The sequence below is a fragment of the Enoplosus armatus genome, chromosome 15 (assembly GCF_043641665.1).
Source record: "Enoplosus armatus isolate fEnoArm2 chromosome 15, fEnoArm2.hap1, whole genome shotgun sequence".
NCBI lineage: Eukaryota > Metazoa > Chordata > Actinopteri > Centrarchiformes > Enoplosidae > Enoplosus > Enoplosus armatus.
The window spans coordinates 2,852,619-2,868,947 of NC_092194.1; the positions used below are offsets into that span (position 1 = coordinate 2,852,619).

Consider the following 16,329-nt stretch of genomic DNA (forward strand, 5'->3'; position numbering starts at 1 on the left):
AGAGTGTCGATTAAAATGCCAAATCTAATAGACTGATAATTAACATTTTTGTAGGTGTTTTATGCGTCTAAAAACTATAAAAGTCTGGGAGAGAAGGCAATCATCTAAATTGGTAAGTCTGTACAGTATTTGACAGGTTTGCAGGGTCTAACCGTCTGAGACCCCTCCGGCTACTCACCTTGTAATGAATGGGAAAGCAGTTCCGTGTATGTAAATGGCATGTAAGTCTATGTAGCGCATCGCTGTACGTATTTATCAAAATGCATTCCTTTAACGCTTCCCGCAGCCAAGCGCTACTGCAAGAACTCCAGCTCGGCCAGCAGCACCACCAGCACCTACGCGCCCAGCAGCAGCAGCAGCAGCCTGAGCTGCGGAGGCGGAGGAGGGGGCGCGGGAGGAGGTAGAGGGGGCGGGGGCAGCAGCGCCAGCAGCACCTGCAGCAAGAGCAGCTTCGACTACAGTCACGACATGGAGGCGGCCCACATGGCGGCCACGGCCATCCTCAACCTGTCGACGCGCTGCCGGGAAATGCCCCATGGCATGGGGGGGAAGCCCCAGGACCTGTGCTCACAGGTAGGAGGGGTGAGGACACACATCGCCACCTAAAAGAAGTGAGATCAACAGGTGTGGGTTTGTTTTGTTTTTTTGGTTTGGTTGAGCGGGGCGCTCTTATTTTGTTAATGAAAGGAAGTGGCAGCCTCACATGACTCTGTATTTACTCCACCTTTGTGAGGCCTCCTGCTGCAGTCACACACACACAAAAAAAAGACTCCACTGACAGATTATCTCTGCGCTCCCTTCATTACACTAATGCTGGCAGTGAAAACTGACAAAGATGGGGAGATTTCGGCTGCGCAAACACACACACACACACACACACACACACACACACACACACATTCCATTAAAGATCCGGGGCTGTGTCTTACACTCAGGGCTCAGCGGGGCAGTTTTTTATTTTCCATCTGGGGATCAGATAGGAGCGGGACGAAGCGCCGCCTGACACGGCGTGAGCCCGGTGTGTCATTTCTGAGGAGATAAGGCGACGGTGTCCCTGCATTATCTGCGCCCAGATGCTGAGCTGGAAAATGGGGGCCAGGAAGAGAGCACCCAGCAGAGGGCTAATGCTGGCTTAATGCTAATGTTGACGGCGGAGGCTGCCGGCGGAATGAGAGCCGGGCCGACCGAAACCGACGATAAAGGGAGAGAGAGCGAAGAAAGCCCCTTCCGTGGGGAGGTTTTCCAAACGTCACGGCCTGGGCGGGGGAGGAGAAGGAGGAAAGGCACCGAGGAGACAGAGGAGAGGAGGAGGAGGAGGAGGAGGAGGAGGGGATGAAAGCCGAAAGCAACGCGCTCCCAAAGAAAAGTGGAACGGAATGAACTTGGCGGGAACAAACGCCTGAAGCAGTCAGGACTTCCTCTGGTCCTGTACCTCATTTCATTGTCTGTCCTGCTCCTGCTCCGGGGGGCCAGACGGGCAGGATGCTCTCGGGGCAGGATGGGAAGACGGGAGACTTCAGAGAAGGGGGGTATTTTTTTTCCCCTCCTCCTCCTCCTCCTCCTCCTCCTTCTCCTTCTTCTTCTTCTTCTTCTTTCATCTCAACACCTCACCTCGTGGCACACACTGTTCCCTTCTACGTCTGAATGAAACTTCACACGCGCACACACATCTATTCTCGCCTGCTTGTTTTTCCAGCCTGCCTGTCCTCCTGTTCTCCCCGCTCCCCCTCAGTCTGCTCCCTTCACTTACTAGTAGCTTGAAATGAACTGGCTGTATTTAATGTCTTTAAGACGTGGGCCAAGTCAAGGCTGCTCTGGCTTGTTAAAGGGGTGGTGGGGGGTGGATTCAGTTTCCTACGTCAAGGAAATGCGAGTTGTGTTTCTGAGCGCGAGGTGAGATTAGTCTGGTTTACCTCAGTTGGTGTGTGTGTGTCTACGGCAGCGGTTCCCAACCTTTTTGCGGCCCGGCGGCCCCTTTAAATGAAGACGCGTGTGTCTGAGTTGTGAGCCGTTCAGGGCCCAACGTGGTTCTGGACCTGGCTGGACCTGTATTCGGATGTGAGGCCGGAGGTGGGCGTGGTTTGTGTTTGACCTAATATCCACTGGCAATGCAACTGTTGTGCCTTCAGCGCATCAAACTGATGCAATATTGGCACATCATTAATGATGATGATGATGATGATTGTATACTTTGCCGAACAACGGATTCGGACCCGTCGCTAACTGGTCATACGTGGCGTCATTTAAGAAGAGAGAATATAAGCACTTTGTACACACTGTCGGAAAGTAACAAGGGCAGAGTTTACCAAAGTAAGGTAACGTAAACGGGCACCCATTGTTTGAGTTAGAAACCCCCGCAGCATGTATTGCAGAGAACGCGCGAAGAGGAGGGAGGAAGAGGAGGGCGGGACCCGGCGCTGGTTGGAGTAGGTGGGCAAAAGGTAATTGCGGCGAGAATTAGCCGGCGACCCCTCGCGCTCTGGCTGTCTTCCTCCCTGCGTCTCCGTGGCAACAGAGGTCAGGGGTTACCGGCGTGACTGAAGGAGGTGGTGGCGCGCCCTCATGTGTCATTTCCTGTTAATCTGACATGAGGAGGCGGGGGGGGGGGCGTTAATTGTGACGTATTCTCAAGGACGAGAGCGTCGCATCTCTTCCTCAGCGGCTCGACCTTCATCTTCCAGAGGCTGTCCTTGTTGCTCGTGCGGTCTTCCTCCTCCTCCTCCTCCTCCTGCCCCCTCTCTCTGAACTCTTGGTGGAGTTTTAGTAGCGTGACAGGAGCGGACGTGGAGTAAAGTGCTATTGTAGAAGCTCAGCTTTACAACCAACAGCGTTTGTGTTTAGCGCCCCATCACCTCTGTGTCCTGCATGAGTCCCCAACTTTCTTTTATTATTCATAGCCAGATATTTTTCTCCACAGACTAATGATCCGGCAGTAATAAGTGTTTTTCTGCACCCCCCCCCCACCCTTTTTTTTTTCTTGCTCTTCCGTGCTACTATTTTTAAGCCCTTGGTTCATCCACAGTTCTTGCAGTACCCAGTCTCCAAGTCTGTCACCCCCCCCCACCCCCCCAAAACCACCCTTGTGCGTTTGAGTCAGCGTGGATCACGCAGGTTTTTGGGCTTCAGACACCAGGAGAATCCACCCCGAGGGACACTGTGTCGGCTGGAATCAGCATTAGAGCGGGCTTTCCTGCTCCTGAAAGGGAGCGAGGAGGCAAACACATGCCTACCAAAACATAGGAGTTTAGGGGAGTGGGTGGGTGGGGGGGGGGGGGGTCAGGTGGAGATAAAAGGCAAGGCATGTGTGCAGAGATATATGGGTGCAGACCTGCGCTCGGCAGGCAGCAGCGCGCAGGCTTTTGTCTGATGTGGCCCACTTTGCTCCCGAACACCGTCGAGTTCTGCCTCTATTTTTGGGTTTGCAGCGGTCTAGTTCCAGCCACCGCTGCTCATCACTGCTCCCCCCCACCCCCTAACCCTCATCCCCTGCTAGTGATGTCCACTCACATTAGCCTCACACACACACACACACACACACACACACACGCCCTCTCTGCGTCGCAGAGAACCACAGGAGGACGGAAGGAAAGAGAGAGAAAGAGAGAAGGGAGGGGTATCTCAGAGGGGCGGGCTCGTCCTTGAGCACTGGTGACCTCCTTGTCCTTTGACCCTCTCACCGCCGCCACCGCCTCTCCTGCTTCATCCCAGGCCCACTTCGGAAGTGAATTGGAATGTTGTTTTTCCCGGGTATTAGGGTGCGCAGGTGGTGTTGATCCGTCCCTCTGCGGGGTGCCCAGAAAGATATTTTGTGAGCCCAGGACTGGAGGAGCAGAGACCTCCAGCACCACTTGTGAAGCTCAGAACCTACAATACCAACATGTTTGACTGCTATTTAATCAGAACCTCTCTCTGTCTCTCTCTCTCTCTCTCCTTTATCCCTTTCCCTCCATCCCTGCCTGCTTTTTACCCTCCCTCATATTCACCTTACTGAAAACACGCACACCCATCTCCTCCACACACACACACACACACCCCCCCACCCAAAAAAAAAAAAAACCCCACATCCACTTTCCAGAGTCCCGGTCTAGATGTTGATGAGAACGGTACGCTGGACCTGAGCATGAGCAAGCGTCTGTGCAGCGGCGGCGGCGGAGGGGACTCGGTGCTCACCCCTCTGGAGCCCATGTCCCCCCAGAGGCAAGCCGCCCTGCTGGGCTCTCGCTGCTACGGTATGGGGGACGCTGCCGACTGCTGGGACCTGCCCGTAGACTACACCAAGATCAAACACATAGACAAGGACGAGAAAGAGGTAAAGGAACTAACGAGGACACATGTTGGAAATTCACTTGAGCCACTGGATGGATTAGGAGGGTTCTCAGGGAGGGGGGGGGGGGCGGTTGGGGGGCAAGACCACTGCGTTGATGGGACCATTCTTATCCGTACAAAGCCGGTAGGCGGCGCAGTTGGCGTGCGTCACTTATACTGCCTGCTCAATGTGTCTCAACCCAAATTACCCCCCCCCCCCAAGCCATTGATTCAACACACTATCTCCAAGTCAAACATTTGCACTGCCGCCTGACGCTTCTTCTAGGGTTCTCACCTCCCTGCCCGACTCGCTGCTCCATCTCGGGTCATTACAAAGTCATATCAGGGGTTTTTTTTGTGGGGGGGGGGGGGGGGGGGGGGCGGTTTGCGGGAAACCTATTGAATCTGCATGTTAATTGCTGTCAGCGTTGCCACGCACAGAGGTGTGTGTGTGCTCCGCTTCTGTCTGCGCTGCCGTATGCTGGCTCTCTGTTTCTGTTGCTGTTGTTGTTGTTGTTGTTGTTGTTGTTGTTGTTGTTTTTTACTTCACATTTCGTCTCCTCTCTAAAATGAATTATGCAAAGTAGCACCTTGGGAGGGAATCGGAATAGCTCATCTCATCAAAGAACCGCTGGAAATCAATGCTCCACCGCTGGGCGCGCCTGTCGTATAGCCTCTGTTGGGGGGGGGGGGGGTGTGCGGGATGTGCGTGTTTATACTGAGCGTGCGCCCGTGTGGATGTATGGGAGCCACCGCCGTCCCCAGCCGACTCTCTGCTCCGCGCCCCCGTACGGTCCGCGTGTGTCGCCCCCCCCCCCCCCCGTCTGCTGCCTCCCAGCCGGCTCTCCCTCTAATTGGAGGAGCTCACCGGCCGACCCAGCGTCCCGCGTTCCCGAGACAGCTTGAGCGCCGGGTAATTTGGGGCTGTATGTGGACCCGGGGAAGAAACAGGGGAAGGGGGATTTGCATCGACGGTCCGCCGTGCCCCGGCTGCACGCACTGCAGACAAAGCGCAGCCCCCCCCCCCCCCACACACACACAGCACAGCACAGCCGGCGACGGCCTGACACTGCGCCGCAGTGCCATCTAGTGGCCGCGGGCGCGTTGCAAGAATGGATCCGGCCAACTCCCTGAGTTGCTCTCTGTTGGCACACACACCGGAATGCGCTATGAACATCTACACACACACACACACACACACACACACACACACTGTTCGTTTGACACTGAGTCATTATTTCCTCCCAGGGATTCTATTTTCTAGCTCCAGACTGACGGGCGAGGCTCAATAGTCACACAGGCTCAACCATTAGCATTCAAATTGACAAGACTCTATGGTCTGACAGGTGTGTGTGCGTGTGTGTGTGTGTGTGCGTGTGCGTGTGTGTGCGTGTGTGTGTGTGTGTGTGAAACATGCAAAGAGGTAACGAAGGAAACAGATTCTCCCAAAGAGTTTTCACCATGTGCCACTTAATGAAATGCATTCTAATTTTCAGACTGTTGAGTGTGAATGCCTCTTCATCTCTCTCTCTTCCGCTTTCCCTCCCTGTCTCCCTCCTTCTCCTCCCCCCTTCGTCTCCCCCCCCCCCCCCCCCCCCAGCCGGACGACCTGGACCCGTTCCATGACCTGCTGGAGGACCGCTCCTACGCCACGGACGTTAACATGCCCAGCCCCAAGCCCAAGTATGTCCAGTGCAAAGAGAGTAAGAAGGACCTGATAACGTAAGAGCCCTCCTACAGTGTTCCTCCAACCCCCCCCCCCCCACACACACACACACACACACACTCTTCCTAACTCATGCTTTGCCTCCCCCCTCCCCTCACCTTCTTCCTCTCTTTTGTTTTCACCCTTCTCTTTTGACTCCATGTAACCTCAGAGAGCCGCTGCCCCCGCCCCCCCCCCCCCTCCCCCCTTGCTGGATGACTTTTATTTAACAGCTTTGTCCATTTGTCCACGCACCGATCTCAGCGCTGGTAGCTTCTCCCGATGCCCTCCTTGCAGTTTCCCCCTCTATCTTTACAACACCGCCTGTCAGTCTCAGGCCATCTCAGGACCCCCAGTGCTAATCGCCGACAGTGAAGCTAAACTGGAAACAATGAACAATGACAAAAAAACAAACAAACAAACAAACAAACAAACAATCAGAAACAACTTTATTCTGTAATTTTCACACTCTCCTCTCCTTCCCTTTGGGCTTTTATGAATCTGTCTATTTTTCCGGTGGCAGATGTCCCACACCGGGGTGTGATGGAAGTGGTCACTTGACGAGCAATTTCGCCTCACATCGAAGGTGTGACTTCCTTTTCTCCTGGCGGAGTCCATTTCTCTTTATTGTTTTCAGCTTACCTCGACTATGCTGTCAAACACCTGTAGGGCAGAGTGTCTCTCTCTCTCTCTCTCTCTCTCTCTCTCTCTCTCTCTCTTATTTTGTTAGCCCTTTGACTATTGGCGACTTCCTGGGTGTCATGAAAAAAAAAAAAACCGAGGGAAGACTAGATGAATTTAAAGAATTGGATACGTGCTCATTTTTAAGCTAAACCCTGGCATAGACTTATTTCTCGGTGGGCCACGTGCAAAGCCTGAGCTGACGTTTGTGCAGTCCCCCAGGCCCCCTCCCCGCAGTGCAATGCAGGCTAAGCGCTTGCCGCTCACAGTGGGGAGGCTTAAGCAGCATTGTCGAGCGTTGATCGCGAGAGGACAGACCATGCGCGGGAACGAGACTTCCCAGTTGTTACATACGAACACAAATATTCAGAGGGTTAACTTGTTTCAGTCAACTCCCTGCAACTTGCATCATGGCTTTTTTGTTTGTTTGTTTGTTTGTTTGTTTGCATTTCCTGGTTGATATTGTACACGCATGCATGTGTTTTGTGTATGTATTTTTTTGTTTGTTTGTTTGTTTGTTTTTGGTGTTGCAGCGGCTGGGGGGTGACGTGTCATTTTGGTGTCACTAATGTTCCCCCTGGTGTATTTTCCAGTCTCTCAGGTTGTCCTTTAGCTGATAAAAGCATTCGAAGTATGCTGGCCAACAACGCGCAAGAGCTCAAGTAAGGCGTGAAACGACTCACTCATGTATGTGTATGATTCGTATGTTTTTGCTGCGGGTGGGGGGGGGGGGGGGGGGGGGGTCTGCCGTGCTAGTGCTCGCGCATGGGACTGCAGAAGGTGGTCATTCAAAGCTCAGTGTGGACGGAAACAAATGTTATGGAGCTTTATTTGATTGCTTTTGGTTATATTCTACATCTTTTTATATTGTTAGCAAATCCCACACCAGCAATGCATTGATCCTGCTCACAAGTATTGTGTGTGTGTGTGTGTGTGTGTGTGTGTGTGTGTGTGTGTGTGTTGATTCAAAGCCTGATCTATCTTCCTCCCTCGTGCCACAGAGCTCCATTGTTGTCCAAAAACTATTAAAAACACATCAGTGAGCCCCGCCGTTACACTGGGTGACATGTTCCTTCATTACCATGAACACACACACTGTTGTTTATTTTGGCCCAATCCCGCGTACACCGTCCTGCCGCCCCCAGTGCTCACTGGAGCGCCAAAATGTGGATTAATCCGCCACTGAAAATAGTTCTGTTTTGATGTTTGAGTGGCGCTTGCCAAAAAATACAACTGAGCCCAGCTGGTTTAAAAAAATGTTTAAAAAAAATGAAAGTAAATCTTCATGAGCCGTTCTGACAGGAAGTAGTGATACATGGACTAACACAGGTTGGTCTTTTCATGGGATTTTGCGGACAATGAGGAAAAATCTAGAATATTGCCAGCCTCGCTCTTATCTAATCTATTAATTATCACCAGTGTTTGAAACACATTGAGACTCAGGGGGGGGCACGCAGAGCCCTTAATTAACACCTAGGACCACCTGAAAACTTCAAAATCTCTTTTTTTGGGGGGTATTTATTTGTACCATGAGGTTAATTTGATGTTCGAAATCTCGAAGGGTCAGCAGCACAGAAAATGAACAGGGAGCAAATGTACATTTTGCAGGTGCCAGAGCTGCTAGCATGGAAAACACCAGAGTCGCCTGTCGTAGCTGTCCAAATAGAGATATATAGGAATGTAGTCTAACCTCCAGCCTCTCTGCTGTGCATTGGAAAAGTCCAACAACAAAAAACAGTCCACACCAAAGGTCCAAAACAAAAAATAAATATAGATAGAGCTTGAACCATGTAAAGGTCCTCACATTCCTAGGAAGTTTAGCACAGCACGGAGGTCCTGGTCCGTCCCAGCCCACCTGGCCTTACACGGGACCACCTCCCGATTGTCTAACTGTGACCGCAGTGGCGCAAATGTTTTTGCTTGAATGTTGTCATATGCAATAGACAACGGCTATAACGGCTGCACCAGGTTTGAATTATATCCGCAGTGTGGGGGGTATTTTAGCCTGGAGATACGGCACTTTTGCTGTAGGCCCTGAGCCCTTTCTGTGTTTTCTGCCCCAGGTGCCCGACACCAGGGTGCGATGGTTCGGGACATATCACTGGCAACTACGCCTCACATAGAAGGTACAACACACATTCTGCAGCACGCACACACACACACGAATGGGTTCCTCCCATTGCTCAATACGTCTCTAAAGTTCTTACCTTACTCTGCTTTACCCCCCCCCCCCTCCTCCCCTCTGTCTCTCTTTCTCTCACACACACACACACACACACACCCGTACTGTACGCTTCAACTGTGTAACACTGTCATTTATCTGCAGTCTCTCAGGGTGTCCGCGGGCCAGGAAAAGTGGGATAAAGATCATCCACAGTAAAGAGAACAAGGAGGACCAGGAGCCTATCAGGTATAGCACAGACACTGATCATCACTCTTCTGTCTCCCTCTACAAAACCCTGACACTTAGACTCCTTCCTCCTGCTGCCAGCACTGCCCACTCTACATGTCCCGTGTGACATATAAAGTGTTGTCCTGAATGAAAGAGCAACGCACCGTTTTACAACCAGCGCGAGCAAGGAATAAATCAGTATTAGCTCAGACAAGACAAATGTGGCAAAGTTTCAGCCTGGATCTGAAGGTGTCGGGTTGTAGCGGTGTAGAGAGCGGAGAGTCCGCAGTCTCTGGTGGACTCCTGCAGGCTCCGCAGGTAAGGAAAGGCAGGGAGGCAAGCAGAAAGGGAGGGAGGGAGGGGGAGAGAGAGAGAGATTGATCGGACTCCACCTAAATCCCACAATGGGCTTCTCTGGCCTCAGCCCCTGCAGCTGCATTGATTTCTCCGGTGGTGCAGAGCACAAATAACACCCTTTGGCCATTCATGATCTCGTCATTCTGTTGGATTCGGGGGACAGTTCTGCCACAGGTAGCCGCGCAAGTGTGCTCCGTTGGCGTTGAAGCATCTCCGCGGCATATTTGAATTCACCGTCTGGGGTTGTAACCGTTGACTGTGCATAAAGATGTTCCGATGCCTCTCCACTTCCTCCCCACTGGACGAAAATGAAGCCAAACTGTGGCTGGCTGGCATCTTGCACCGGTGACGTCATTTGGAGCCAGAGTCTGCGCGGCGGTGAACCCTAACCCAGTCTCAGCCGTCAATCGTGGCGTTTCAAATAGCTAATTGGAACCAAACGTATTTGACGTGTACGTTTAGATTTTTTTAGTCTGGCCCATGTCCCATCCACTAACACGGAGGGGGTCAGCATTGAATGTGAAGGAAGGGAGTGAACTTCACCTCTCTGGATGATGGATGATGACATCATCCTTTTCACTCTCTCTCTCTGTGGCTTATGATACCCAGAGGGGTTGGTTGCTGACCCCTCCCTCAATAGCCTCTGAGCTCTGCGTGATCATTTATTATCTGGTATCTGTCACTGGGAGTTTTGCTCTTAGAGCTTGGCCAGGAGGCCTGGTCTAACCCTCAACACCAAGGGACTGAACAAAAACGATCAGGGGACGACCTGCACTTGAAACCCTAGTGTGTAAAGCAGGAGCTTACCGGTAGCGTAGCAGTCGGCAGCTCTTGTTTCAACATAGAAACATAAAATGTCATGAAAAGGAAAAGTGAAAAATGGCCTTTGTTATTCCCCCACAACCCAAGGTGTCGTCTTCACATTGTCCCGTTTAGTGCGACCAAAAGTCCAAAGATTTTCCACTTCGTTTGTGTTTTTTCCTAAGCCAAAGAAACTATGAACGCTTGCTTGTTTTAAAACATGAACCAGTCCCTAACCACTGCGCTCACCAGGCTCTTCTTGCTGGACTTCATGCATTCCTGGATGGCAGTCGGTTACACAGCACACACGCAGCCACAAACAGCACAGCTCTGGATCCGGTCTGCAGCCAGGTCGCGGCAGTCCGGCTGCCTGGGTCGCGAGCGGCTGAAACATTTGGGGCTTGAAGTGGCGCCGTTTCTTACGCCGCAATGAGTCACAGCCCCAAAGTAATTCACAGACCTGTAGAGAATGAAATGTCACAGGCGTGCTTTCGTTCATTGAAAACCAATTTCATTTAGCCTCCGAAAGAAAGTTTAAGCCTTTGTTTAAATAGTAAAAGTGATGGACAAAGCGGGTTGATGAGAGGTTTAAAAGTTTAAATCAGCTGATTCTCATCCTCAGTGCTGGGACAGAGAGATTCAACAATAAGAGCAGTGCTTGGGACATTCTTACAGCGTGGACACCGTGTCCAGTCGTATTCAAAATTTGAACTTGAACCCGCTGTCACTAAACATTTAAACAAATACTCTGCGGTGTAAAATAAGTATTCTGAAAGTCACGGTAACCCCTTGACCCAGTTCTATAGACGTGATGCTACCAACCCCATCACCGCCTGGTAAATCTCTCCGTCCCGTCGAGGAAGTTCAGAATGCTTCATCGTCACGTGGACTTCAGATAGTTCCAGGAAGTTCTTGGCGGGCGATTAGAATGCGTAGATATCATAGAGAACGGAGTTGACGCGACTCTCTCGCTCTCTCTCTCTCTACATGGCACTGGGCTATATTTGGAGTTTGAACATGACTAGAATCTGGTCAGAATGTGGCAACGATGTTAAGGAAGAAGGCTGGGTGGGTGTATGAGTTAGTTCAGCAAAGTCCTTTTGACTTCTGATCTGAAATGCCACAGAAAAAGACGCTGTGGAAGATGATCCCCCCTCCCCCCCGTATCTTTTTTTTCCTGTCAAAAAGCACCTCCGAGTTGAACTGAAGCCAGGTAGCTGCTATTCCAGACAGAACTGATACTTTCACAACTGTAGCTAGCTGCAGCCCGTGATCCGTTTTGGTGAGGTGTGACATTTGGAAGAATTTTACTGCCTCATTGCACCTGCGTAGCACCGGTGTTGATGCACTGTCAGCATTCCAAGACTGTGATAAGGATGCCACTGATACGGCTTTAAATAAGGTGACGGTATCTTTGTTTCTATCAAAGTGAAAGAGGTGGAGGGAAACAGAAAACTGATATTTGCTTCTACAGTATATTATGTGGCAGAGAGCCAGCAGCTGAGCCTCAGCAGGTCACCCTGCAAACACAGGACGATGAAAAGGTGGCGGTATCAACTTGGAATAAACAAATGAACGGTTGTTCCACTCTGCCCCCCACCAGGTGTCCAGTCCCAGGTTGTGATGGTCAGGGACACGTGACGGGGAAGTACGCATCCCACAGAAGTGCGTCAGGATGCCCCATAGCGGCCAAGAGGCAGAAGGACGGCTACCTAAACGGCATCCAGTTCACGTGGAAGTCTGGCAAGACGGAGGGCATGTCCTGCCCCACGCCAGGCTGCGACGGCTCGGGTCACGTCAGCGGAAGCTTCCTCACGCACAGGAGGTGGGTCTAGGGATCTTGGCTGGACTGCTACACGTCGAGAGATAAGGGGAGGATGAGTTGTGTTACTGCCACCTGTGGATCAGTGGCATGGTGGGGAACCATTGGCGGGAGAGTGTATCACATCCGCCACGTGCGCAAGCATAAGATGAAAGACCTGGTCATAGAAAAACTGCTCCGTAGCGCTACTAGAGGTAAAATAAAAACTCCACGGGGGACCTTTAAATGTCGTTCTATAAGAGCTATTCAATGAAGTGTACTGCCTGTTGGCTTAGCTTAGCTTAGCTTAGCACAAAGGGTGAAAGCACTGGTCCTGGCCAAGAACTAGTTTTTTTACTTTGTTCAGTTTTGCATGGATTAAACAAACAACACGTAACGTATTGATTAGTGAGCTTCCGAGGTGCTGGTAGGTACCTTTGGACAGAGCCTGGGCAGCTGTTACCCCCGTTTCCGGTCTTTATGCTAGGCTAGGCTAAGCTAACTGTAGCTGCACATTTACAGTACGAGCCATATCAATCTTCTCATCTGACTCTCTGCAAGAAAGCGGATGTGGAACTATTCCTTCAAGACTGACGTTAATGGAATAATTCTTATCAACCTCAACCCATGAATCTAGTCTGCAAGCCATGTTGGCTCACTGTGTGTGTGTGTGTGTGTGTGTGTGTGTGGAATATACTGAAACAATGCTTCCTCTCCTTGTTGCTGCCCCCAGTCTCTCGGGTTGTCCACGTGCCACGTCCGCCATGAGGAAAGCCAGGCTCTCCGGAGTGGAACTGCTAACAATAAAGCAGCAACGTGCCAGCAACGGTAACTACAAGCACCACTCACCCGCACAATACAGCCAATCAGGAACACGGACGAGGCACAGTTTGCTGAACAGAGCTCCAATTTCAGATAATAAACCAATCAGGAGAGGGTGTGCGGCGAAGCGGGCGTCTGAGTAAAGGCTTGAATTGGAAACGCACTGCCATTCAGGGGTCAGGGTGTAAATAAGGAGAGGAGGTTGGGCTCACTTGGTGGCCGGATCAGACGTGGAACATCTGAGCTAGCCCCACTTCACCCTGGGCTGCAGTGAATTGTCAATGCCTCGTAAAGGGATGTGACAGGATCTTAATTTGACTGTAGAGTCTTAATCAGCTGAAATGACCTGCCCCACTTCCATTGCGGAGGGGGAAGACTGGCGGAGCTCTTCCGTCGCCACAGAGCCACGCTGTGTCCTTTTTAAAGCACTTGGGGCCGACATGAAGGCTCTTTTAATCTGATCCATGACTGAGGCCTGCTCCCCCCCCCCCCCCCCCCCCTCCCCCCCCCCCCCCTCCCCCCTGCAGGACTGGAGCACGAGGATGAGATCAAACAGCTGGATGAAGAAATCAAAGACTTAAGTGAATCAAATTCGCAAGTGGAAGCGGACATGATCAAACTCAGAACGCAGGTGAGCGAGCCTCCTGTCTGCGCCGTCCACCCGAGTCAGCAGTGGCGTGTGGTGTCCTGTAACGTCCTGTCACCCCCCCCCCCCCCCTCTCTCTCCTCAGATCACAACAATGGAGTCCAACCTGAAGTCCATAGAGGAGGAAAACAAGGTGATTGAACAGCAAAATGAATCTCTCCTGCATGAGCTGGCCAACCTCAGCCAGTCACTGATTAACAGTTTAGCTAATGTCCAGCTCCCTCATATGGTAAGGGCCACCGGGAAGAGCATAGCTAGCATAGCAGTAGCATCATAGCAGCTCGCTCGTTTATTTGTGTGTTTAGCCACAGCCGATTGTGCATGCCTAGTCCGAAATGCTCCGAGGGGGAGTCGTGAAATGAGGTTTGAGCGGGCATTTTTGGTGTTTTTGATGATTGCTGCGTTTAACTCTGTAGCTTAAACGAACGTGCGTGTATTGAGGTTTTGTCCTTGCTCGTGGAGAGGTGTGGTGATTGTAGGTTTTATTGTAAAGTGTACTGCAATGCAATCTCATTTTTAATTCCATAGGTTCCCCTTTTTTGAGGAATGACTGTTTTTTTGTGCTTTTTTGTGTGTGTGTGTGTGGTGGGGGGGCTCTTGAAGATAAAGCAACCCCCCCCCCTCCCCCATCCTTCACAATGCCACTCTGTCATGATATCCTCTTGTATAATGAATTAGCTAACATTCATTGACAAAGGCATCCATTCATCACCGGTTGAGCATCCTTCTCTGAGTGGCAAGCTATTCATCGTCATGTCCTCCTTTTCTATTTCAGCAGTTATTGAGATGACAAAAAAAAAAATAAAAAAGTGTCCATGGCACATGGAGTGAAATTAATTTTTTTTTTTTACAAAAGACACCTCCTTGCAACACCAGTGGGCCCGTCTGACGCCATTGGCTGGCCTAGCTCTTGTGTTAGTCTTCATTCATGTCTGGCCTCCATTTTTCCAGTTAATTCTGTGCGTGGCTGTATGTCAAATACTGCCACCTAGTGCCTGAATGCAAGAACAGCAACTCGGGTTTCTCAAAGCCAGCTAATAGAAATGTGTCCCTCCTTCCCTTCCGTAGAAACCACTGGCACACAAAGAGCCTCCTCTAAGGAATAACAGCTGCTTACAGTTGCACCAGCAAGTAAGTCACTATATCATTTCAATGACTCTGAATTTCAATGTTGTGTTAGTTCCTTTATAAACGTTGTCATTATTATGGAAGCAGAGAAATGAAAATACAATCTTAAAAACAACCAAACCTTATTGTGATACTTAATAATTAATACCAACATGTTGACATTTGAATAGCACTGAATTTATGTGGTTTGAAAGTATTTTTGTTGGGGTTTTTTTTTTGGCGAGGGGGGTCAAAACATCAGGTTGCTCAAATTGGATTGGTTTAATTCAAAATTCAAGATGGAAAATGTGAACTTAATTAATTGGGATAATTAGTCGAGCCTTGCTGCCCATCTGTCCCGGTGGTCAGTATTACAATGAAGAAATCGTTTTCCCCCATAGACCACCATTAAAAAAGTCAGGTCTGTAAAACTGTTGACAGGACCCCCTGCAGCCGTTCGCTCTATGAATTTTGAACTGGTGGAGGTTTTGTATTTGCAAAACTTTTCCAGAGCCTAGAACAGTGGTTCCCAACCCCCCAGCAGTATGTATATTAGTGAAATTAAAAAGAAAATCATAAGACGGACGTACAATAATATCAAAACGTTGCAATATCCACAGGAAATAGTCTGTTCAGAATTCTATACAAACTTCGGTTCATTGTACAGTTAATTGTTCTGTGCTGTTATTGATTTTTATGCATTGAATACGATGAAATAAACATTAAGATATTTCAAAAGAAGTAGGCTACTTTTTCCCCCTTTTTATGTGGGTGGGGGTCGCCAGCGTATACACGGTGGTAAAATGGGGGTCCCTTACGCAAAAAGGTTGGGAACCACCGATTTAGGAACCACCTTAAATCCTCCGCCACCTCTGTTGTTCCTCTAATAGCCCCCATGCTGTGTCTTTGGTTCCCGCAGGAGCCAATAAGCGATCAGAACTTTGACGCCTACGTGACCACTCTAACGGACATGTACACGAATCAAGACCAGTACCAGAGCCCAGAAAACAAAGCCCTGTTGGAAAACATCAAGCAAGCCGTCCAAGGGATCCAGGTGTAGCCATTCAGCGAAGGGAGACTTTTGTCCGTCCAGCAGGCGAGGGTGGTGTATCAGATCTCTTCGGCTCGGTGCAGTAACTTACAGTATATAGTGTTATATATTCTAAATTCTGTTCTCTCAACAAAAAAAAAAAAAAAAAAGGGGGTATTATGCTTAGAAAGACCTCTCGATAATTTCTTTCTTTTCTTTTCGGGCCTTGCTTTGAGGAAGAACATAAAAGAGTAAGCGGCAAAATAGTTTTTGAGGACATTCACATTTTGTACGTTTTCATATGAGCTGACATAGTGTCATGTAATGTTTCTAGCTGCTCATGTATGCACATTTTTAGTGTATATTTCTGAACAGTAAGCTAATGATAATGGAACGCCGGTTCCTTTTTGTTGCTTGACGACAAAGGATTTTAGATGAAAAAACTGGACAGCGGAATGAAAACGGAGAAAAAAAAAAAACAGAAAAAAAAGAACTACAAGCAAGGAGGAAGCGACTTGTTTTTCCTCCTCGCGGGAGGAGATTTTGGACTCGACGATTTTAGATGTTTTTCCTTCTTCTTCTTCTTCTTCTTCTTCTTCTTCTTGCGTGTAGGTTGTTCAAGAGCAAGAACTGGTTTGCGATTCCGCTTTATTTTCTGACAACGCTTGAGAAATGTTTGTGT

The 16,329-nt window shown here is 49.9% G+C and overlaps 1 protein-coding gene across 1 annotated transcript in view; it reads left to right on the forward strand.

The window, feature by feature from the left end:
* myt1lb (myelin transcription factor 1-like, b) overlaps positions 1–15,677 on the forward strand; it is a 31,749-nt gene extending 16,072 nt beyond the window's left edge. The window contains exons 8-20 of the mRNA XM_070920674.1: positions 287–573; positions 4,076–4,309; positions 5,906–6,027; positions 6,534–6,596; positions 7,285–7,353; positions 8,755–8,817; positions 9,018–9,101; positions 11,845–12,066; positions 12,776–12,870; positions 13,392–13,495; positions 13,596–13,739; positions 14,579–14,641; positions 15,537–15,677. Coding sequence (XP_070776775.1) covers positions 287–573; positions 4,076–4,309; positions 5,906–6,027; positions 6,534–6,596; positions 7,285–7,353; positions 8,755–8,817; positions 9,018–9,101; positions 11,845–12,066; positions 12,776–12,870; positions 13,392–13,495; positions 13,596–13,739; positions 14,579–14,641; positions 15,537–15,677 — 1,691 coding nt within the window. The remainder of the gene's footprint in view (positions 1–286; positions 574–4,075; positions 4,310–5,905; positions 6,028–6,533; positions 6,597–7,284; positions 7,354–8,754; positions 8,818–9,017; positions 9,102–11,844; positions 12,067–12,775; positions 12,871–13,391; positions 13,496–13,595; positions 13,740–14,578; positions 14,642–15,536) is intronic.
* Positions 15,678–16,329: the final 652 nt, after the last annotated feature.